The sequence below is a fragment of the Candida pseudojiufengensis genome (genome assembly GCF_024610245.1).
Source record: "Candida pseudojiufengensis strain CBS 10847 chromosome Unknown scaffold3, whole genome shotgun sequence".
NCBI lineage: Eukaryota > Fungi > Ascomycota > Pichiomycetes > Serinales > Debaryomycetaceae > Lodderomyces > Lodderomyces pseudojiufengensis.
Window position 1 is genome coordinate 62,838 of NW_026261523.1, and position 23,809 is coordinate 86,646.

The 23,809-nt window shown below is 26.6% G+C and overlaps 10 protein-coding genes across 10 annotated transcripts; 5 read left to right on the plus strand and 5 right to left on the minus strand. All coding sequences in view use genetic code 12, as the record gives it.

Moving 5' to 3' along the window:
* Window positions 1-212: 212 nt before the first annotated feature.
* KGF55_000474 (uncharacterized protein) lies at window positions 213-1,268 on the plus strand (the record flags this gene model as incomplete). Its single annotated transcript, XM_051759705.1, has 1 exon — window positions 213-1,268. The coding sequence occupies one exon, from the start codon at window positions 213-215 to the stop codon at window positions 1,266-1,268; it is 1,056 nt and encodes a 351-aa protein (XP_051616419.1).
* Window positions 1,269-1,323: 55 nt separating this feature from the next.
* Window positions 1,324-2,979, minus strand: KGF55_000475 (ubiquitin-protein ligase; the record flags this gene model as incomplete). The annotated part of the gene is made up of 1 exon (XM_051759716.1): window positions 1,324-2,979. The coding sequence occupies one exon, from the start codon at window positions 2,977-2,979 to the stop codon at window positions 1,324-1,326; it is 1,656 nt and encodes a 551-aa protein (XP_051616420.1).
* A 292-nt stretch (window positions 2,980-3,271) lies between these two features.
* KGF55_000476 (U2 snRNP complex subunit) lies at window positions 3,272-3,661 on the plus strand (the record flags this gene model as incomplete). Its single annotated transcript, XM_051759727.1, has 1 exon — window positions 3,272-3,661. One exon carries the CDS (start codon window positions 3,272-3,274, stop codon window positions 3,659-3,661), a length of 390 nt encoding a protein of 129 aa, XP_051616421.1.
* A 295-nt stretch (window positions 3,662-3,956) lies between these two features.
* Window positions 3,957-5,033, minus strand: KGF55_000477 (uncharacterized protein; the record flags this gene model as incomplete). Its single annotated transcript, XM_051759739.1, has 1 exon — window positions 3,957-5,033. One exon carries the CDS (start codon window positions 5,031-5,033, stop codon window positions 3,957-3,959), a length of 1,077 nt encoding a protein of 358 aa, XP_051616422.1.
* A 1,607-nt stretch (window positions 5,034-6,640) lies between these two features.
* Window positions 6,641-10,111, minus strand: FHL1 (Fhl1p; the record flags this gene model as incomplete). The annotated part of the gene is made up of 1 exon (XM_051759750.1): window positions 6,641-10,111. The coding sequence occupies one exon, from the start codon at window positions 10,109-10,111 to the stop codon at window positions 6,641-6,643; it is 3,471 nt and encodes a 1,156-aa protein (XP_051616423.1).
* A 391-nt stretch (window positions 10,112-10,502) lies between these two features.
* SPR1 (Spr1p) lies at window positions 10,503-11,849 on the plus strand (the record flags this gene model as incomplete). The annotated part of the gene is made up of 1 exon (XM_051759761.1): window positions 10,503-11,849. The coding sequence occupies one exon, from the start codon at window positions 10,503-10,505 to the stop codon at window positions 11,847-11,849; it is 1,347 nt and encodes a 448-aa protein (XP_051616424.1).
* A 992-nt stretch (window positions 11,850-12,841) lies between these two features.
* LTE1 (mitotic regulator) lies at window positions 12,842-17,167 on the plus strand (the record flags this gene model as incomplete). Its single annotated transcript, XM_051759772.1, has 1 exon — window positions 12,842-17,167. One exon carries the CDS (start codon window positions 12,842-12,844, stop codon window positions 17,165-17,167), a length of 4,326 nt encoding a protein of 1,441 aa, XP_051616425.1.
* Window positions 17,168-17,408: 241 nt separating this feature from the next.
* On the minus strand, window positions 17,409-19,397 carry AMO2 (Amo2p; the record flags this gene model as incomplete). Its single annotated transcript, XM_051759783.1, has 1 exon — window positions 17,409-19,397. One exon carries the CDS (start codon window positions 19,395-19,397, stop codon window positions 17,409-17,411), a length of 1,989 nt encoding a protein of 662 aa, XP_051616426.1.
* A 2,169-nt stretch (window positions 19,398-21,566) lies between these two features.
* PEX22 (Pex22p) lies at window positions 21,567-22,181 on the plus strand (the record flags this gene model as incomplete). The annotated part of the gene is made up of 1 exon (XM_051759794.1): window positions 21,567-22,181. One exon carries the CDS (start codon window positions 21,567-21,569, stop codon window positions 22,179-22,181), a length of 615 nt encoding a protein of 204 aa, XP_051616427.1.
* Window positions 22,182-22,845: 664 nt separating this feature from the next.
* On the minus strand, window positions 22,846-23,718 carry FRP3 (putative ammonium permease; the record flags this gene model as incomplete). Its single annotated transcript, XM_051759805.1, has 1 exon — window positions 22,846-23,718. The coding sequence occupies one exon, from the start codon at window positions 23,716-23,718 to the stop codon at window positions 22,846-22,848; it is 873 nt and encodes a 290-aa protein (XP_051616428.1).
* Window positions 23,719-23,809: the final 91 nt, after the last annotated feature.

Consider the following 23,809-nt stretch of genomic DNA (forward strand, 5'->3'; position numbering starts at 1 on the left):
ATTCTGAAATTATTTTTATCAAATCAGTGATTGTTTACTTTTGATCCATTTTTGATAAATTATGTGGAACATTACACAAAACACTTACGTTGGTAGCAGCTGCAATTTGAATCGGAATTAAAATTCATGAACAAAGTGGTTCATTTGAAGTATCAATCAACCAATTGGTGCTTTATTCAATTCAATTCCATTCCATTCTCAAACTACCTACAATGTCTACTCAATCAGGTATAACAACGTCCAAGGAGCTATTAAGTGATTTCAAAAATGAAAAAAATGATAAAATAATAGTAATAAAAATATCCCAAGATTCAACACAATTAATCCCAGATAATTCATTTACCAGTGAATCATCATCAATTTCATCATTAAATACTTTCCTATCAAAAGAATATCCTCAACCAAGTTATATAATAATACCACAAGACAGCTATGAAATTTTTATATCATTTATACCAGATTCAGCACCAATAAAGCAAAAAATGCTTTATGCATCAACTAAAAATACATTAATTACTGAATTAGGATCAAATAATTTTCAATATAAATTTTCATTTACTGAACTTGATGAAATTACTGAACCTTACATAAATAAATGTGTTAAAGATGAACAAAATTCAAATTCTCATAAGCTCGAAGCTCAAACTAATGATGAAAATTTGATAAATAATTTAAATAATCAACTGAATTATGGATATAAAAGAGAATTAGTAAGTATGTCCCAAAACAAAGATAATAACAATGATAATATATTATATAAATTTGATGATGAATTAATTAAAGAGTTTAAGAATCTAGCTGAATCTAGTAATAATGATTTAATTATATTTAATATAGATATAAAAAATGAAATTATTAAATTATTAAAAAAATCAAGTGGTGTTAAATTAAATAATTTAATTTCAGAATTTAATAATTTAGAAAATGGTCCAAAATATGCTTTATATAATTATTCACCTAAAGGGAGTTATGCATTTATATATACTTGTCCACTGGGTTCATCAGTTAAAGATAGAATGATTTATGCAGCTTCAAAAAATAGTTTAATTAGTCTATTAAAATCACAATATTTTAAATCCACCACCAAGATAGATAAGAATTTAGAAGTTGGAGATTTAGATGAATTAGAATTGAGTGAATTAGAAGAAGATAAAAAGGAATCACTGAATGAAATAACTCCTTCTTCTTCATCATCATCAACTTCTACAAATACTACAAATAATGGTGGATTAAAATTTAATAAACCTAAAGGTCCTCGTCGTAGATAGAATACCTATATAATGAATATAAACACAAAAGCTTTTGCAACTTTTCAACAACCTTTTAAAAATATTTATCAATTAATTCTTGTAAATAATCATTTTTTTCAATAATTGAATCAATACTTACATTTTCTTCTTGATTAGACAAGATATGATTATATATTTTTCTTGAAATTTTTTTATTAATCTTTATGAATTCTTCTTCATTTGTAATTATATCAGTAGCTTGATCTTCTTCGACTTTGAAGTTAGGATTATATCTTATTTTTAATTTATTTCTAACTTGTTTTTGTATTTTTAATTTTTGTTCATAAGTTAATTCAATTTGTTTATTAGAACCATCTCTTGTAATTAATTCAGGTTGAATGTTATTATTCACTAAAATATTCCTAGTATATTCATTATCATCACTTGAATAAGCATTAGATTCCATTGGACTATTTCCTATTGATGTTGATGAATCAGATTGTGATGCTAATGTTGAATTAATATATGATTGAGGAAATTGATTTAAATATTGGGAGTTTTGTTGAGTCGCTGATGTATGTGGTTTCTTGGTATGTTTTAATTGATCTATTAAATTTGATATCCTACTTGATGATTGTGGAATTGTTGAATTTAATGTATTTGTTGAATTAGTTAGTGATAATTGTGTATCAATATTATCTTCTTCTGCTGATCTTTTTCTTCTTCTTCTTCTTCTCTCGTTTCCATTTGAAACACTATTGGATGATGAAGAAAGTGCGTTCGTATGCTCTTGTTGATTTTCTTCAATTGATTCTTTTCTTGCTTTATCAAACATATCCCAAGAATTAACTTCTTCAATTGATAATTTTTCATTTTGTTTTTGTTCACGTCTTAGTAGTATTCCTCCATTAACTATATTGCTTGTATTTGAAGAAGATGAAGATCTTGAGAATTCTGGTATTTGTGTAGTTGAATTTGGAGAAGTATGTCGTATATCATTGAATTGTATTATTTGTTCATCACTCATATCATTATCACTGAGATCTTCATTGTATAAAAAATCATCATTAAGTTCATCATTATCATTATGTATTATAAGTCTTCTATTTTGTGATCTAGGCTGTTGCAGAAGATGTCGCCTTATACTACTAGTTAATAAACCTCTTCTTCTTAAAGATAAATGATTATTCGGTATTACAGTTTCTTGATTATAATCACACATTGGACAAAACCAATTGAAATATTCTTCAGTTAAATCAGATATTCCAAGACAATTTAAATGAAAATTAGAACCACATTGTTGACATAATATAGTTGAATTATTTCTTCTATTTGTAATTGTACATAAACAACAAAATCCTGAATTGTTGATGTAATCTGATGAGGGAGTTGACGAGTTATGATCTTCGAAATTTGACTGACTTAAAAGATGTCTTGATTGAGTGGCATTATTAATAATATATTGAGATGGTATATGATTTATAGCTGGATTAGGTAATAATTTATCTTTTATATTTAAAGAATTTATTATTGAATTTGGTTTTGATTTTAAACTAATTAAAATTTTATAAAATCTATTTCTACATGTTGGACAACTATTTGATTTTGATGACCAAATTTCAATACATTCTTTATGATAATGATTTGTGGGGCAACATGGTAATTTACCTATTAAATCATTGGATTGCATATTTTCTAAACAAATCATACATTCATCTTGTATTTGAAGTTGAGATTCCTGTACCTCCATTTTGATGTTGTTTCAGTGAGTTATTGACACCTATTTTTTAATTTGTTGATACTGTATTGGTTATATTGGTTATATTAGATATTAGATAGATAGTAAAAAAAAAGGTTGCAAAAAAAAGTAAAAGAAACAAAAAAAAAAAAATGATTAAGAACAAACAAAGAAAGAAAGGGATAAATTAGATAGAGGTCACATGACTACACACGTGACTAGACTTAACCTGATGATTTTTACAACTAAGAAGCTAATGATGCAAATACAACTAACTCTTTCCTACAAAACAATCTACAAACTCATGTCAAGACATCAATATGATTTAATACAATGTATGAAACAACCAGGAAAAGAAATAGGTAAATTATGTTCAAATTGTGATGGTCATTGTCCAATATGTGATTCAATGGTAAAACCTTTTGAAAAAGTTCATATTTGTTCTCAATGTTATCAATTAAATAAAATTTCAAATAAATGTTTAATCTGTGGAAATAATTATAATAATAATAATAATAACACAGATGGATCGGGAGATGGTGGTATTGATGCTTATTATTGTTTTGAATGTTGTAAACTAGATAAAAATAGAGAAGGTTGTCCAAGAATTATTAATATTGGTGGTAATAAAATTGATTTTATTTATCTGAAAAAATCAAATCAATCTGGTAATAAATCTTTGGAGAATATTTGATTAAATCTCATTATGAAAATTAGTGAAACACGAAAAAGTACGAATCTTTAACAACGAAAGGTATTAGTTTACAATAAAAAGATGTATGTATGTCTTTGTATTGTTCAGCTTGAGATGCAAGTGTTAAATTTACATCAACGACTCGAGATACAGAAGTTTAAAGCAGTCTCAAGGAGGAACTATAAAGAGTCTAGTTTCAAATAACAAGAGAGTAAACATTGAGCTAATGGTACATCAAATAAATAATGTATATAAAAATAAGTATAGAACCTCAAGCCCCATCTTTTACATTTCATTATTCGTCATACTCGAAATCAACAATCGAAGCAGAAGCGGAAGCAACAACAGGAGAACCATGATTGTTTGTATTCGTTATACCACTTGGACCAGTAGCTGCAGTAGCTGCTTGAATATTTAATTCTAATGCGGTATTTATACTATTTTTCCATTGTTGATCTAAATTTTGTTTTTCTGATTGCTGTTGATTTAGTAACTTATGTCTTTTTAAATTTAAATTTTCATCATTTTGTAATTCATCAATCATTGATCTTTTTTTGGTTAAATTTATATTTAAATTTTCATTTATTTCTTTTAATTGATTTAAATGTAATTGTTGAGATTTTTCTAAATCCTTTTTATTATTTATTAACAAATTTAAATTTCTTTGTTGAATTGATGCATGACTTAATGTAGTATATAAATTATTATAATTTATATTATTATTTATATCATTATTTTCAATTTGTATTGATGTACCTTCTAATGGAGATTTCATATTAAAATTTGTATATTTATTTAAATCAATTCCTTTTTGTTGTTGTTGTTGTTGTTGTTGTTGCTGTTGTTGTTGTTGTTGTTGTTGTTGTATGTTTTCTCCACCAACAATATTAGTATCATCTTCATCCATATCATCATCTTCTTCCAATTCTTCTTCTTCATAATGTTGTATACTCATATTCAATAAACTATTAGATGGTAAAGTATTTGTAGGTGTTAATAATCTATCAACCATTGGATGTATTGGTAAATTATTTAAATCTATATCTAGAAATTGTTGTTGTTGTTGGTGATGTAATTGTGGAGTTAATCTATTTATTGGATCATTAATAATATCTTGTGGTGTTTGTTGACGATTTAGTATATTTGTGCCTTGAGGATGATTATTTAAAGGATTCAGATGATGTAGCGATGGATGTAGTATATTTAAATGTTGTTGATCTTGAGGTGAATGATGAGCAAAATTATTCATATTATTATTAAATTGATTAGCTAATTCTAATCTTATTAAATATTCAATTTGAGCCCTTTCTTCTGGACTAATATTTTCATCAATATGTGGTAAATGTTCTAATTCTGAATTTATTGTTACCATAATGTTATTTTAATACAATTGTTGGATTGTAGTTGAGTAATGCAAGTATGAATGATGTAATGTAAATGAGAGAACTGTGACAATGCTAAGGATAGTCAATGTGGTAGATATCAAATTGATCAGCTCTGAACGTGTTTGGAGAAGGAAATATATAGTCTTTTTAAATCAAGATATGAAGTGGGTATAAAATTTAATGAATGTTTGTTGTAATTGTAATAGTAGCTGATTATCTGATATTAGATGTTTTATCAATATGAATTATTAATTCAAATACTTTGATGGTCGTGTGATGATTGTGAAATGATTTCTTTAAGAACCCCTAGACTAATAAAAATTCCAATATTTCAAATTGATTAGATCTCGCTAAATATAAAAATCCTTAGTGAAGCTAGATCTTATGATTTTAGTAAAAGAAGTTGGTTTGTATAAGGTTGATATAGATGGATAGACTTATTAAGATATATTCTTCTAGTTTATTGTTAATTTAATATTGTTTCTTTTCGTACTTGTAATGTTATAGTTGTGTATATAAAATGTACTATGATATTTTATCTTCCAATAATATTAAGGTTTGAGATAAGATAAGTTATTATTATTAGTACGGTAAGGATGAAACCGAATGCAAAGTGGATAATGAAGTTAATTAAAGAGCAGTGAATACGGTAAACTATTTTTTAAAGAGAAACAAGTATATATAAATATATATATCAATAAGCTTTCATAAGAGCATAATAGTTATGAAATTGTCTAAACACTTTATTAGTAAAAGTTTGGTCCTCGAATAAAAGGCTCCTAATTCTAACCTTTCAAATGAAACAATAAGAAATACACAAAAGAATCTATAATAGACGCAAACGTTTGTAGTCTTCTTCGTTGCCAATTGATGTCTTGGAAAACCTTTTGAAACGATGCTTTAAAAGAATAATAGACTAAACTAATTCAGTTGCTCGTATATTGCTCCTAAATCGGAATAAATTCCGTATCTTGTAAGGCACCAAAATTCTATTTAAAAAGTTTAAACTCAATTACATGATACAATTTATATTGAATTCGCCTCCGCTACGCTCTTTAAGAGTACACGAGATGTATAATTCTTTGGAAAAGCGGCCAAGGTTGTAAATTTAAAAATTAGAGCCTTAATTTTGTTTGTATAGTAGTCGGCTTTAATTCATGCTGTATACTTTATTCAAGTTTTAGATCGGATTTATATTTTGTGTTCTAATATGTCATGATATCATCTTATTTCAATTCTCAATTAATATTTTGCAAATTTTGTATACGTGTTGGAATCTACCATACTCTTGTCAAGAATTGGATTTTGAGCTTTTGCAGAATCAGGAAGAGTTCATATTCAAGAGGCGATATTAAGATTTCGCTTAAGTATTGTAAGCTATGTTTTAAAATATGTAACCATCCTTCGAAAGTGATTCTTTATTCTTTAGTACAGAGACTTAATTTTTGCACAAATTAGATAGAAAAATGGTGAATGTTTGATCTACCTCACAAGAAATACTAGAGTGCATCTTCATAAGTACAACATATATCATCAGTTTGTAATTAAATATCTAAATCTAGCCCCCAAGATCAAAAACCTCTCTTCATTATTATTAATTTGATCTAGCTATTTTTTTCAATTGATCATTTGATTCATTTCCACCATCTAATTCTCTTTTTAAACCATTATTATTATTATTATTATTTCCAAAAGTAGGTTTATTAGATAAAAAACTAGGAGTTGGCCTTCCATTATTAACACCACCATTATTTGAAGTTTGAGATGATATTCCTGGTGGTTTTCCAAATGATTGAGGTCTAGCGTAAGATCCTGGTCTATTTAATGTATTATTATTTTTTAAATTTGGTGGTTTTCCAAACAGTGATGGTCTTGGAGGTATGGTATTTCTATGAGGTGAACTAGTTGTTGAGGTAGTTGATTGTGGTGATGGTTGAGGTGATGGAGAAAATTGTTTTAATGTTGTTGTTGATGTTGTTGCGGTGGTGGATGTAGTTGGACTTGATTGAGTTGATGAGCCTACAGAGTTATTGTTATGAATTATTGTTTGAGGTTGTGTTTGTGATGTATTTTGTTGTTGTGATATAATGTTTTGTTGACTTTGTTGTGGTGATGGTGACGCAAAAGTAGATTGAGAATGTACTTGCTTTGAGAGTTGTTGTGGTTGCTGGATTGTAGTGTTTGATTGATGAGTCAGCACAGGAATGTTTGATGTTGGTTGTTGTTGGGGATGTGATTGCAAAGATTGATTAGATAAAGTAGCTTCAGTTTGTAATGGAGTTGAAGCTTTACTTGGAGTACCAGCTCCAGATTTATTACCTTCAAATTCTTTTATAGATTTAGTTAAAGCAATATCTAAAATTTTACTAACTTGTTGAGGTGCTTTTTCCACCAAAAAAGTTAATGCATTATCTCCTGCTCCAACTTTTGCTCCAATACTATTAACTTGTGCTATTGTTGTAGTTAATGCTTTTGTTATTAATGTTGTTGCTATTGTTTTATCATATGTTAAATTTCTTGATTTATATAATGTAAATAATTCTTTTCTTAAATATTCTAATGATTTTTGAGTTTTTGGGTCACTAATTGATGGTTGAGTTTGAGTGATAGGTGGTTTAGCTTGAGTTGGAGTGGTGTTTGCGCTAGTAGGATGTTGCGGTTGTGATTGTTGTGATTGTTGTGGTTGATTAGGTAGTGGTGGTTGTTGAGTGGTCGTAGATACATATGGTTGTTGACCATTTGGCAAGTTTACTCCTTGTCTTGGTGGTTGTTGGAAATTTTGTTGAAAACTTTGCTGAACATTTTGATTTGGTGGTAGAATTTGATTATTTTGTTGATTTAAAGGCACTCCTGGTGTTTGATTATATGTTTTAATTGGATATTGAGGTTGTGGTTGTTGTTGTTGTTGAAAATTTCTATTCATTAAAAATTGTTGATTCATTTCTAATCTTTGTCTTTGACGAAATTCTTCTTGTCTTTCAGCTTCAATTTTGGCTAATATTTCTCTTTGTTTAATTTTCATTGTTTCTCTTTCATTTTTATATAATTCATCCATTGTATAAAGCCATTCTGTACCTTTTTTAGAAATTCTTTTAAAAATTTTTGTGAATTTTATACAATGATTAATTGATGCTTGCCAACCTTCTTGACAATATTTATAATATGGATAAACTTCTTTAACTGCGTCAGTTATTTCATTTATTGTTAAACCTTGTCTTGCTGCAGAAGTTTGTAAAACATTAGTTACCATTGATGCAAATGTAATGTTTGGTTTAATTCTAAATTGTTCAGGAATTTCATCCATAGTATAAACTCTTTTTGATGTTTTTCTAGGTATGATTTTTCTTGTTTTGGGTTTTGGAAATTCAGTTGGTTGATCAAGAGTCTTTGGATAAGAAATAGTTGAATGTAATGTTGAATCTCTCATAGTTATAGCACGTAATGGAGGACGAGATCGTATTGCACCAGGTTCTGAGGTGATTAATGGTACTGGAACAGTTAATTTTGGTCTTGGTGGTGGAATTGCGTTGGGGAAAAAATGTAATCCTGATTTATCTAATCCATGATATCTATTATATATTGATGAAGATGCTGGTGGTTGAATTGAAGCTGGTTTACCCATTAATGGAGTTGTTCTAACTGGACCTGCATTTCTTACAAATGATGATCTACTTTGTGAAATATGATCTTGTTTTTGTTTTTTTGCTTCTTCTAATCCTTTCTTTTGATTTTCTTTTTCAGTAATTAAACTTTGATTTTGAGCTATATTATTAGGTGGTCCTGTCAAATTTGCAATCTCTCGATTTAATTGAGAAATATTAGAATCAATTTCTTGTATTTCTTTTTCTACTCTTGCTTCTTGTTCAATTCCTTTTACTAAATCAAGATCATCATCATCATCTGCAATTGCTGATTCATTCAAATGAGCTAAATTTTTTAAAACATTACTTCCTTCTAAATTGTCATCTTCATTTAATAATATTTTAATTTGTTCATCAAGAAGTTCTGAATCTTCTTCATTTATATTCTCTTCCATACCCAAATCTTTTAGAAGTTGATTTAATTCTTCATTGGCTGCAACAGATGTCCTTCGAGCATTTGATAATTTTCGTATTTTCAATAATGAATCTCGCCTACTCATTGATTTTTTACGTGTTGCTGCCGGTATTGGTTCTGTGGACGGCTGAGTTATTTGTTGATTTGTTTTTTTGGGTGAATTTTTAGGAGTTGGTTGTTTTGAAAATAAATTGGATTTTAAATTTATTGCATCACTTGGATTAAATTGAACAGGACCAAATTGAGAATCTTTATCTCTATCATCTTGTTCTGGTAATTTAAAAGAAAATGATATTTCTCCAATTTGAATTTTAACTCCATTAACTAATGGTATTGTCATTCCCTTTTCAACAAAAGTTTCATTAACAAATGCCCCATTTTTACCTGTAACAGATATTTCAAATCTTTGACTTCCAAAATTATAAAATATTTTTGCATGTTTTCTAGATATAGCTTTTTTTTCAGATAAGTGAACATCAACATTAGTTTGATTAGATTCATCATTTGATTTTCTTCCTAATATAATTTGTAAAGTTTGAACATAGAATATGTTATTTTCAAATTCTAATTTAGCGTATGCTGAAACCCTTGCATTTGATTGATCTTCCTCTTCTTCTTCATCATGAATTTCATGCCGTTGGCTATGATGGGATGATGTAGATGATCTATTTTTTATTATAGGATCTTCAATCTTTACTTTCTTCTCTATAGGTGGTAATAATAATTGCTGGTTCTCTTGTTTCGGCTGAGTATGTTGTGTTAATTGCAGTTCATGCTGTAGTTTAGTGTTGGTACTGGTTGGATTTGAATTTGTTAAAAGAATATTAAAATCTTCATCAAGCATTAAACTATCCACAGGATCTTCTGACTTTATTGGTTTATTTATATCAACATTAGTATCAACACTCGGTATTATTGGTTCATCTAATTGTGTCATGGAGTTTGTTTTTGAATTAATCTCGGGGATAAAGTTCAATGTCATATTATTTGAATCATTTGAGTTACTCATGGTTCTTATGTTATTAATATTGTAATTTTAAACACTTTTTCACTCCCCTTTTTTTGATTTGATTTATATCATCAAGCTTAGATTGGTCTTGACTTATGTGTTATATGAAAATTGAAATTGTCTTGTTGTGTAAATCACAAATTATATTGGAGATGACCTTTGATTGTTATATTTCCTTGTTTATTATTTAATCAATCAATTTCTATCGCTTCATTATTTTTTTTTTTTTTTTGTTGTCTTAAAATTTTAAAATCACAAAAAAAGCACACAAGGTCTTAATGTTATTGATAATCTGAAACTTGAGAATAACAATAAGTTGCAAAAAGATACTAATTTCATCAATTGTGTTATTTTAAAGAAACTTAGGCTACAAGTTCATAAACCAAATACTATGTTATTAACTTTGAAAATTGCAATCCTATTTTATATTTTTATCTCGATTAATGCAAGACATTTACCGCCTAATATCACACAAATTAATTTATTGAGTCAAAATATAACAAAAAAACAAGATCAAGAGTATAACAACCTAATTACATCATCATTACCTAAAATATATGGTGTAAATTTAGGTGGTTGGTTAGTTACTGAACCATGGATTACACCTTCAATATATGAACATATAGAAAAAAAATATGGAATTTTACCAATTGATGAATATAATTTATGTAAAATTTTAGGAAAAGTAAAAGCTAAACAATATTTAACAACACATTATGAAACATTTTATAATGAAAATGATATTGAAAAAATTTCAAAATTAGGATTAAATTTAATTAGAATTCCAATTGGTTATTGGGCTTTTGGGCTTTTAGAAAAAGATCCATATATACAAGGACAAGAATATTATTTAGATTTAGCTGTTAAATGGAGTTTACAATATAATTTAAAATTTCAAATTGTTTTACATGGTTTACCTGGTAGTCAAAATTGTTTTGATAATTCCGGACAAAAATGTTTAAAACCAAATTGGTTTGAATATGATGAAAATTTGACATTAACTTATAAAATTTTAGATTATATTGTTGATAAATATGGTAATATGACTAATATTCATAGTATTGAAGTTGTTAATGAACCAATGGGGTGGACATTAGATGAGAAAAAATTAAAAGATTTTTACAATTATTGTATAAATTTATTTAAAGAAAAGAATATCAAAGCTAATTTAGTATTATCAGATGCTTTTTTCAATTTAGAACATTGGTATAATTTTCCTGGAAATTTCATATTAGATCATCATTTATATGAAATATTCACAGATTGGCAAATTAATTATACATTCAATGAACATATAAATAATATTAGATCAATGAGTAAAAGATTAAAAAATACAGGTCATCCAAGTATTGTTGGAGAATTCTCAGGAGCTATGGATGATTGTACAAAATATCTTAATGGTGTAGGTAAAGGAAGTAGATGGGAAGGTAATCTTGAATCTTCTACTCTACATCCAACAACTGGAAAATCATGCAAAAATAGAGATAATCCAAATTTAAAATTATCAAAACCATTTTCAAAAAAACTAAGATATTTTTTAAAAGAACAATTTTATAATTTTGAAAAATTTAGTTATGGTTGGATATTTTGGTGTTGGAAAACTGAACTGTCATTAGTTTGGGATATGGAAAGATTAAATGATTTAAATTTATTGCCAAAACCTTTATTTAATTATCGATTAAATATCAAAGCTGAAATTGAAAAAAATTGGGTAAATTTTATAAATAATACTAATTGATTGATTTTTATTGTATTACTACCTTGAGCTCTTGAGTTGTATTTTAGTTGACTAATATGTACAATTCTACATTATTTATGATTTGGCTGCGAAAGTCTTCTTCTAAACTTTTTTCCTGTATCTATTAAAAAACTCTAAATATGAAACAATTATATTCACACTAAGGTCTGACCTAAACATGTCACATTGACAATTCCAGTTTATGAACTAGAATAATCGGGTTTGGCAAAGCAGAATTACAGAATGGATCAAAAGCTGAAAGCAAGACGATTTTCGCTTCCAATAATATACCTCAACTGACTTTTTCAAGTACTATTTTTTAAGTCAAGACCAGCGCTCGAAATGTTGAAAATCTTAATTCTCTTAATTCTCTTTCAATCTTGCTTACCTGACTCGTTTAGCCTAATGATACTCGAGTTTAACTTTGACCACCACACATCATTATATCTTGTGTAATTTAGAATCTTTCGTCTAATTTAATTCCCGTAATTATAATTAAATTAACATACTAATATTGGTAGCATCAAAATCGCGCTTTTTTCCACACTATATACATTACATAGTGGATTACATAATCATATACTAATAAGATTACATAATAAAAGTAAATAAATGAAAATCAAAACAAATAAAAAATTAGAACAGAATATGGAAAATGGAAATCTTATATCAAAAAGTTTAAAATAACTCACACAATTAGATAAAACTAACTAAATTAATACGAAGGTGTTTTTGGGATCTCATTTGCATAAACTACTATTTGAAAATTGTATATCACCAATTTAATTATTCATTTCATTCGCTCATCTTAGTCACACCCAATTTAATTTCAATTCTTTTCAAACCATAGTTTCTACATACAATTGATTAATTCACTAACCAATTCACTAAATACCTCAAACCACACAAAATTGATTGAATTAACTAATAACATTCTTAAACAATTCCTACAACTTTAGTCTAATACACCAAAATAAAAAAACCATCGAGTGATGGTCAATAATTCATCAAATGAAGAGTTAAACCTCATATCGGATGCACAACAACAAATTGAGGAACAAAGTTCAAAACAAGATATACCATCAGATGAAGATTTTCATAGTATAAACAATGTATCACATCCGTCAAGTCCACAACTAAATAATTCTAATAATGAATCTAAATTACCTTCCAATACAATTTATTCAAATAAACTACAATCAGATTTAGATGTTTCAACTACAGCAACTTTAAGTAAAAACAATTTAACTAAGTCCATATCAGATATGGGGATTTATCAACAACATATACCTTCAAATTATCAATACAATAAACATGATGAATCAATATTTGATGATGAAAAATTATTTCCATGTTTACCTACGAGTAATATACACGAAGATTTAGTCAAATTTGATGAAAAAAATTCAGAATTAATTAATAATGCTACAATTAAAGCATTAATAGTACAAATGACTTCACCCGAAGTAATTGATTATAATCTTATTTGTGATTTTTTTTTAACTTATAGAATGTTTTCAAATGGTTATGATATAATGAAATTATTAATGACAAGATTAATATGGTCATTACAATATATAAGTTCAGGTACAGAATTTAATATTAAAATTGGTAAATTAGTATTATTAAGAACTTTTGTTGTATTAAGACATTGGATTATAAATTATTTTGTAGATGATTTTAATAATAATTATCAATTATGTGATTTATTTTCAAATACAATTAATGATTTAATAAATGAATCAAATTTAATACGGGAAAAAAACAATGATAATTATTTTTTCATCACAAAGATATTTGGAGATTTAAAAACACATTGGTTGAATTTAATTAATGAATTTTGGTCACTTAATATCGATTTGGAATCAATTACTAATAAATATCCATATTCATTGCCATTAGCAAAAGATTTAAATAATTGTAAAAAACTTTCAAAATGTAATACTGAAATGTCAATTCATACAAATCCTTCATATCGACGTTCAGCAATGCTTTCATTATATGATCAAAAAATTCATTATAAAACATTGATTTTCAATGATGATTCTCATGAGGAAGAAAATCCTCAATATTCAATTAATAACCTACTCTTACAACATCAATCATCAAGACTTTCAATAAATAATAAAATTCATGAAATTCAACAACAACAAAAAAAATTGACTAAATCACCTACTTTTTCAACTTCATTTATTTCAAAATCATCACCAGCAATTACTTATGGTGGTGGAAATATGTCTCAAACTCCAACTACATCTATCAAAAACGCACCAAAGAAGAATAAACGAGCATTAGCTCAATCAACAAGACATAATCGAATGGATATCAAAGATTCAGCATTAGAATTGAAAAAAACAAAAGCGATATCAATTGATAATGAAGATGAAGAAGAAAAAGAAAATTCTGATGTGATAAGGACTCCAAAGAAATCTGGTAAACATGATACTATTGGGTTTTCAACAAATGGTAATATTAAACTTCCGACATCTAAAGTCACAAAAATTGTACCACCAACACCTGTTAAAAAAATGGAATGTAACATCTTGAATGATGAATTTAATTCACCAAGTCGAAAAAATAGTTTTCAACCACCAACAACTGAAAGTTTAAATGATTATGAATTTGCAAGAAAAAAATCAATTAAAAAATTAATGGAAGGTTGGAAGAAATCTTTAGTTGCACATTCAAGAGAATCTTTATTTGATATACCGTATTCGCATAAAAGTTTAAGCGCTAAACCTTCTTCTGAAAATTTGAATCATCTAGTCAACAATGCAATCAATGTTAAGAGTGAAATTGGAAATAGAGTTGATGTGTTAAGTGCTAGAATAGTAGATGAATTAGAATATTTAATAAGGTATTATATAAGTGATTCCAATTCAAATAGTATAATACATGAAATCGATGGACATTATGTTGATGAAAATGGAGATGAATTTGTTGATGTACCTGAAAGTCGACCAATTGATAAAGAAGTTGATTTAAAACCTATTGATGTTTCACCAAATAATGAAAGTGATGTTGATATAAATGATTTATCAGAATTAAACATTATTAAAATTGATAATTTAATAAATGAAAAAGAAGATGCAATTCAAACAATAAAAGTTCAAAGAAATTTATCAGAAAATATATTAGATGAAGTTAATAATTCTGCTGAATCATTTCAAAAACCTGCTAGTATAAATTGGAATGATGAAGATGTAGTTGATTTAGAAGCATCTACTGAAAAAATTGAAAATACACCACCACCATTAGGAGAAGAAGATGAATATGATGAATTTAATTTTACAAAAGAACTGGGACTGGGAGGATCTAATGTAATATATAATGAACCAAATTTTAATTTTCAACAATCAAATCAATCATTAGATACATCAACAATATCTACACCAAGTAATTTTACTCAATATGATGCAGAAATTACAGATTTAGGAATAGCATTAAGTCCACAACTGGGTAAACCTAAAAGAATTAGTTTTTGTGAAAAAACAAATAATAATATTAATAATAAGAGATTATCAATATTATCTAAAGGTTCTGCTATGTCAGTTATGAAAAGAGATTCAATGAAATCTTATTTAAGTTATGATTCAGCTTTTTCAATTACAAATGATTCAAATTCTTTTAAAAATCATATAACAATGAATGATAATGGATTAAAGAAAAAAACTGGATTTAATAATTTACAAGATATTCAAAAAATTAATTCTAATCAAGAAGAATTAAAAGGTGCTATAAAATTAAGATCATCATCACATCTGTCAAGAAAAAGTTCTAAAAAAAGTGTTCGATATAGTACATTATATGCATTAATTGAATTACCATTTAATGAAGCTGATATTTTTAATGATGATAGAAGAGCTTCAGTGGCATCATATCCTGAAGTTCATAATAACAGTTCAATATTCTCAATTGCTTTAAGAAGTAAAAATAGTTTAAATAGAAAAGATCAATTATCAGCAGCTATAACAGGTTCATCAAATAATTCAGTTGCTATACCAGGTATAAGTAATTATGCATTAAAAGAATTAGCTGCTATTCCTGATGAATCAATGCAATCAGCAGAAGATCCAATTGAATTTGCATTACATAAATTAGAAGGAAAATATCCATCAAAGGCAACATTGAAGAAGAAAGATACTGATGATGATCAGAACTCTAATGTTGAAGATGAAAAAATTAAAATAGATGATACTGAAGATATTTTAAATCAAATTAATAATGCACATACAGAAGATGCTATTAATATGACAACTTTTGAAAATCTTAGTGATGATACTCCATTAACTCCAATAAAAACTAAAACTAAACAAAATGATAGTTTTATTGAAAGATCAACATCAACACCAGAATCAAATTATAAAATTTCAAATTTATTTGAATTTCAACCACATCAACAAAAATTTAATTCATCAATTGAAGAATATCAATCCCCCAAAATCATCCTTGATGGTTATTCACCATCAAGTGATTTATTATCAGTTCAAAATATTATTCAAAATAAATCTCATATATCATTTGTTTTATCATATGATTCAAAAACTTTAGCAAATCATTTTACAATTATAGAAAAAGATATGTTACAAGAAATAGATTGGAAAGATTTAATTGAATTAAAATGGCAAAAAGAATTAACTCCAGTAAATAGTTGGTTAGAAATTATAGTAAATGATGATTATTATATAAAAAATAAAGGAGTTAATTTAGTTATATCAAGATTTAATTTAATGGTAAATTGGATTATATCAGAAATTTTATTAACATCAAATTCATTGGAAAAAATGAATATTATTTCAAGATTTATTCATATTGCTCAAAATTGTTTAATTTTACAAAATTTTTCAACTTTAATGCAAATTATATTAGCTTTAACTTCCAATAAAATTCAAAATTTAAAAACCATATGGAGAAATTTATCACCTGGTGATATCTTGTTGCTTAAAAATTTAGAATTATTAACTTCACCCATAAAGAATTTTTTAAATTTAAGAATTGCTATAAATTCAATTAAATCTTCAAAAGGTTGTATACCATTTGTTGGATTATATTTATCAGATTTAACTTTTAATGCAGAAAGACCAAGTATAATAAAAAGAAACATCACGCAAGAAAATGATGAAAATTCAAATTCAAATAAATTAATTAATTTTTCAAAATTTAGAACTTCTGTTCATATTGTAAAATCTTTAAGTCAATGTATTGAATGGTCAATAAATTATAATTTAAAAATTGAAAATGAAATTTTATCAAAATGTTTATATATACAATCTTTAGATGAAGATGAAATGAGAATTTGTATTGAATCAAATGTTTGAAAATCATTGTGAGAATTGAGTTGTATAGAATTTTGTATTACATATGTATTAGTTTAATAATAATATCAAGTGAACTGAACTAATTCTACAACATTAAAATTAATTGTGAGATTAGAGTCGTATAGACTTTTGTATTAAATATGTATTAATTTAATAGTAATCTCAAAAGTTTTCTACAATATCATTAATCTATAAGTCATAACGTGAAATTAATTAGTATATAAAATTTTTTATTTATCTATTATATTTTAGTTTTACAACAAGCACCATCTTCTTTACTTTCAACTAATATAGATTTATTAAAATTATTATCAGCTTGAGGAATATCTAAAGCAGGATTTTTATTAAAAAAGTTAAAAGGAGTTAACATAATATTATGAATTTCAACAGGCATAACTGGGAAATCTTCAACTCTTGGAATATGTGTAAAACCCATAGTTGCCCAAACAACACAATCTTCATTTCTAACATTTTCATCTCTTACTGTCCATTCAGCTAAACCAGTATCTTTTTGTGATTGATTTGTAAATTCTCCTGCTGCAAATAATTCATGATCATGATATTTTGTAACCCACATTTGTTGAGTTGCAAATTTTGCTCTTCTTGTATTGAAAGAAGTTTCATCTGCTAATAACATTTGTCTTGCTGGTAAATTAATTTTATAACCAACTGGAGTTTTTGAAATTGGATTTATAACATTTTCATTAATAACTTTATATGATCTATTTGTAAATGGTGATTGTTCAATATATCCTGGTTTTTCAACAAATTTACGATCACTAACAAATCCTATACCAAATGGATTTAATTCTTTATCTTTTGGTAATTTTTTAGTATCATCATAAACAACTGTATTCTTATGACCATCTACAGCTGGATCAATTCTGAAAGATAAAATATGTTGATGATAAGCAGCCATACAATTTGGTGCAACAATTGTACCCCAAGGAACTTTAACATTTTCATCAATTGGCATAGTTGATAAAATACCAGTAGCTCTTGCTTCAATATCAATAGAACCATCACTAACAAATTTTAAATTAATAATATATTCATAATTTGCAACAGTTGCAATGGTTTGAACAATAAAAATTCTTCTTCTTGCAACAGTAGCATTATTAGTTCTATAATTAACATGTTTATATAATAATCCATCATCTTGTTCATGCATACAAACAGTATTTGGAATTATAAATGGTTCACCATTTGAATGAATACCAAAACCATCCATATATTTAATAACTCCTAAACAATCACAACCTAAAGCTAATCTATTACCATTAACACCAAAACCACAATCACCTAAATCAAAAGCTTGTTTTCTATGATAAGGAGCTCTTGGATCACCATAAGGAACAGTCATTTCAGATAATGAAACTCTATAAAATACTTGTCTTCCTTTAAAATAACCATCATAAACAACAAAACCTTCTCTTGAACTTGTTGAAATTCTAAATTCCCAACCTTGCCATTCAACTTTATTTCCTTTTACTGTAAATGAAGGACCTTCTGGTTGAGAAATTAATAAAGGTTTAACAATTCTTTGATTAACTTCACCATTTAAATCTGGATGATATTCACAACATTCAACTTCTTGCCAAGGACCAGTTGGAACAGTAGTAGCATCAAATCCTCCTGGTAAATAATCCATTCTAACATATTTTTTTGTAAAAGCTTCAAAAACTGGTGAAAATTTTAAAGGTAATGAATAATGATTTGATTCAGTATGACCATTACCAGCTAAAACATACATAAAAAATTGAACTAATGGTCTTTTTTCATTTGCATCATCAGTAGCATAAATCCAAGGATCAGTTCTAACTTTATAATTTGATGGTAATTTTAATTTTTTAATTTCATCAATAACAATTGGATGATTAATACAATGTTCTTCCCATTCCATCATATCATCAGGTAAAAATGGACCAACTGTTCCTTTTGGTTGTTGTTGTTTAGTAATAATATGACCTGAAGTAACATTAACTAATGCTTTATTAAAATCTAATTCATTTGTATAATAATAAGCATAAAATATACGAGGAATTGAGGGAGTTGGTAAACCTTCTTTTTCAGCAGCTAAATATTTAATCATATCCTTTTTTGGAGGATCTAATCTATCAATTTGAACAAAATGAACATTTGCAGAAGCTGGATAAGCATCTTTAACTAATTTTGAAGTTAATCTAACTTCATGATCTTTTGCAGATTCAAATGGATGTGGTGAAGCCATTGTGTTTGGATAAATGAGTGATAATGATGAAAATAAAAAATCAAACCAATAGTTTTCAAAAGAAATAAGTGACAAATAACATATTTATATAACTTTTAAAATCTGAAAATTGTTTTGATAAGATCGAAGTGAAAAATTATAAAATAATTAAATTACACAATAATAAGTATGGAATGGAATTTTAATTAGTTATCGGTAACATTATTATCTATCACTGTTAGACTTACTTAATTAGGACCAATGCGCTTAGACTTAAATTTTTGATTCCAAAGAAGCATATGTTTCATATTCTACTGTAGTAATCGAATTAACGGTATCAACCCAATCAGGAGGTCGAAAGTGGATTTAGTAAACGGCTTTAGTTGTGTCTATATTGTTCGATTAAAGTTAAAAATTAATTTGAAGGTAAATGAACTGAGTATTAGATTTTCTCTCGTAAAGTTTCGAATAAATAATCTGAAACACACAAATGCGCATTTTTGTAACAACATTTAACAACATTCATTCTTGGTGAAACCAGTCCCAATAGTGTATCCTTCAACGCTTGGATGACTAATGATCTCAATCTGTATACTCTAAAAAGAAAACAAGCTTAGCACATGTGAATAAAACTAGCTTGTAGAAAAATTTGGCGCAAATTAAGTCCATATTCAGCTTTAGTTCTAATATAAAACGCATTTGGATTACTCAATTAAGTAATTAAATCTTATTAAAATTCCGCTTAAATGAAAATTAAGCAAGACGAAATTTTTACATCCATACCTCAAACCAAATAAGGAGTTTTAGGTGTTTGATAAAAATTTGAAACAATCTACAATAAAACAATAATTATACTTCCAAATGTAGTATGTCCAACAGTTTACATAGATCAAATAACAAGTATATGAGTCATTCAATACGAGATAACGGTTTTATGAGACCAAAGTCATGCAGAGAATTTATTTATGGTTTTATCGGATTAGATCCAAATCCGAAACAATTTACTCGCAAATTTTTCATTTCAATTGCAATTCTTTGCATTCAATTTCAGAAGAGTGAAAGACGCTAACGAAATGTAAATATTTACTGTCATTTATTTAAATGAAACACATGGTGAAGATATTCAATTAAAATTTGGCCCCCACTTCTATATTTAATAAATTATTATAATTGCAAAAAAAATTTGACAAGATTTCGACTAATATTTTAGTTAAGTAATGAAAAAAATGGCTGACTTCACAAACTTGAAACTTGGCAATCTATAAAATAGGATAATTGATAAGGAGATTGAAAATGAGTTGGAAATTTAATCGAACAATTTAAAGGAGTTGGTGATAATGTTGATTTTTTGTTCATCTAAGCACGTTGCAACAAATTAGGATACAATCCTTCAATTTTTAAAAGTCATAGTAAAATTCCGTTGTCTCTTCATCAAATAGACTAAATACCCCTTTCCTTGTACAATTTAACTTTCGGAGTACGGAGTTTTTTTGTATATACTGTTTGTTGCAAACTTACTTTAGTTTACTACTTTATGGTTAGGCTAAGATCTAGATCGAGGGGAAGAAATTAAAAATGTTGAGCAAACGTGACCTGGAAATTTAAGACCGAAAGACAACTAAAGTAAGGACAGGCTACCAAATTCTAGATTAAAAATACTTGCAATCAGGTGGTTTTGGTTTAGTTGAAAGTGGTGTGACTATCCTTAATGAGAAGATGCTTTCGAGCTGTTCAAGATAGTCAACGAGGTTATCAGAATTGGAAAGTTTGTATCCTTCAATCTCATTCATAGTACTTCGTTATCCAGCTCATGTATCTAATTTATTGTCCCTTGTACGTTTGATTAACAACAAAAAGAACACAAAAGAAATCATAAAAATATTTACCAACAAAAAATTTGGGTTTTATAATTTTATATCATTTTATATTAATTACATGTTTTACACCTTAATTTGAAAGTAAAACAAACGTATATCTTTAACTTTACACCTTATTATTTATTCATTTACAAATATATATCTACCATAATCACTTGACATATTTTCATCCAACACTCAATTCAACTTGCTCTACAATACAAATTACATACTAATTCAATATATTTCAAAACAACATATCATTGATATTTATTACATATTAAGCCAAATTATTATTCAACAGGTAATACAACAAATTGATATACATTATTTTATGATGTCAAGAAAAGCTCAAAGAAATCCAAAATTATATATAGCAGCAGTAATAGCAACATCAACAATTGCAATAAGTTATAAAATTTATGATACATTTATAAAATCAAAAACAGAAGAAGAACAAGATAAAGAAATAGATACAATACGAGATCAAAATAATACTTCCCTACTTCCTAAAATTTCGAATTTTAATATACTGAAAAAATATATAAATAAACAAATTGCAATTACATTATCGTCATCATTTTTATCATCAACATTACCATTACAAGATATTATAAAAACTCAAGAAAATATGATATTTATAATCCCACCAAATCTAAACGAAGAAGATTTAGATTTAAATGAACAAAATAGTGAAAATCAATTGACTCAAACAAACAGTAAAATTGATATAAATAATAATTTCAAGATATTAAAATGTTCAAATTTTCAAGGTTATTTACAAATTTTAAAAAATTTAAAACCTGATTTATTATTATTATGTAGTGATGATTTAGGTATAAATTTTAATAATTTAAGTTATGATTTAAATAATTTTATAACAAAAATTATAAATATTGATCAAAATAAAGATTTAATTTTACAAATTAAACCAATAATTTTTAATTAAGTATGAAAATTGAAATTGAACTAATTTTGAACACAATTGGTACTGATATTGGATCAAAATTGGTTTTAAAGAGTTATAGTTCTATGAAATAATGAGTGACTTAGGTTTTAGATTTGATTTTTGCTTTAAATTGATATTCACTCAAAGATTGATTAACTTTATAATTAATATATGTTTACGTATAATAAATTTTATAGCTATAGTCTAAATATATAATGATTTCAATTCATTTCAAGGGTGTATATAGATTGGTGACGTCTGACTGATGCTTCAATTCATTGACTCTTTTGCACTCTTGTCTCTTTATTCGATGATACTTCAGGGGTAAAGATGTTGGTAAAATTTAGAAGTATTTGGTTTTTGGCTAAGAAGATTATTTCTCACTTTGAGACATGGCTGCAAAAAATAAAAAAAATAATAAAGGAGTTTTTTCAAAAAACTAATACAGGAATGTAAAATTTTAAAAATTCATAAAATTAGCATCATTATCATTATATTAAAAGTATTTCATTAAATATATGAAATATACAAGATATTAAATAAACTTTGGACTTAAGGTTAGCCAAAAACAGTCCTTATTAAAAAGTAAAAGAATTGAACAATATCTTATGAAGTTAGTATTCATCAAAACAATATTCAACAAACGTCTACTCCAATAAATGTTCTAATTTTTTTTCCATTTTGATTCCAAATCTGGTAATTGAACAGCTTTAACAGTAATATAACTATTTTGACGATTAGCTAAACCAGCATAAGCACAATACCAAGCACAAAAAGCAGTAATTAATCCAAATACTCCAGCAGTAGTTTTAACACTAATTTTACCACTAAATTCTGCTATAGCTAATAATAAGAAAGTTATTGTTAAAAAGAAAAAAACCAGGAAAAATGCAACTGTTGATTTTAATGTCATAATCATTAAAAAAAATGTAAAAATAAACCAACCCACCAAATAAATCCCCAAAGCATTTGCAAATTCACTTTCTTTACCTTCATAAGCAGTATAAATACCAAATGATTCGACATGTATAGCAGCCCAAGATAACCAAAATCCACCATATGAACTAAGGGCAACACCACCAAAAGTATTTCCAACACCAATTTCTAATAATCCAGCAATTAATTGAGCTGCACCACCATAAAAAAATGCTAAACCAACAACAATATTTGGAATTTTAACACCTCTTGCTCCACAATTAATTAAACTTAAAACAAATGTAGTTAATGCAAATGCTGATAAACCTAAAGGAGCAGGATTTGCAAAATCATTTTTAGGAGGTGGTGATAATCCTGGATTTAATGTACCACCAAATGCTTCCATTAAATCTGATTTTTTATATTTTTCATTACCAAATGTTATATAATCACCTTCTGTTATAATTTTTGATATAGGATGATCTTTATGATTTATATCTGGTTTATAATCATTATTTAGATTATGATTACTGTTGTTGTTATTATGATTTGGATGATCATTATTTTGAATAAAGATATGTTCATCTCTTGGTTCTTGATTTTCTAAATCTGGATTAACCATTGTGATTATTTGAGTTTTATGAAATGGGGGATGTATTAAATTAGTAAATTAGTTTCTGATAGAAATTAGCAATATTAGATTAGATATTAAA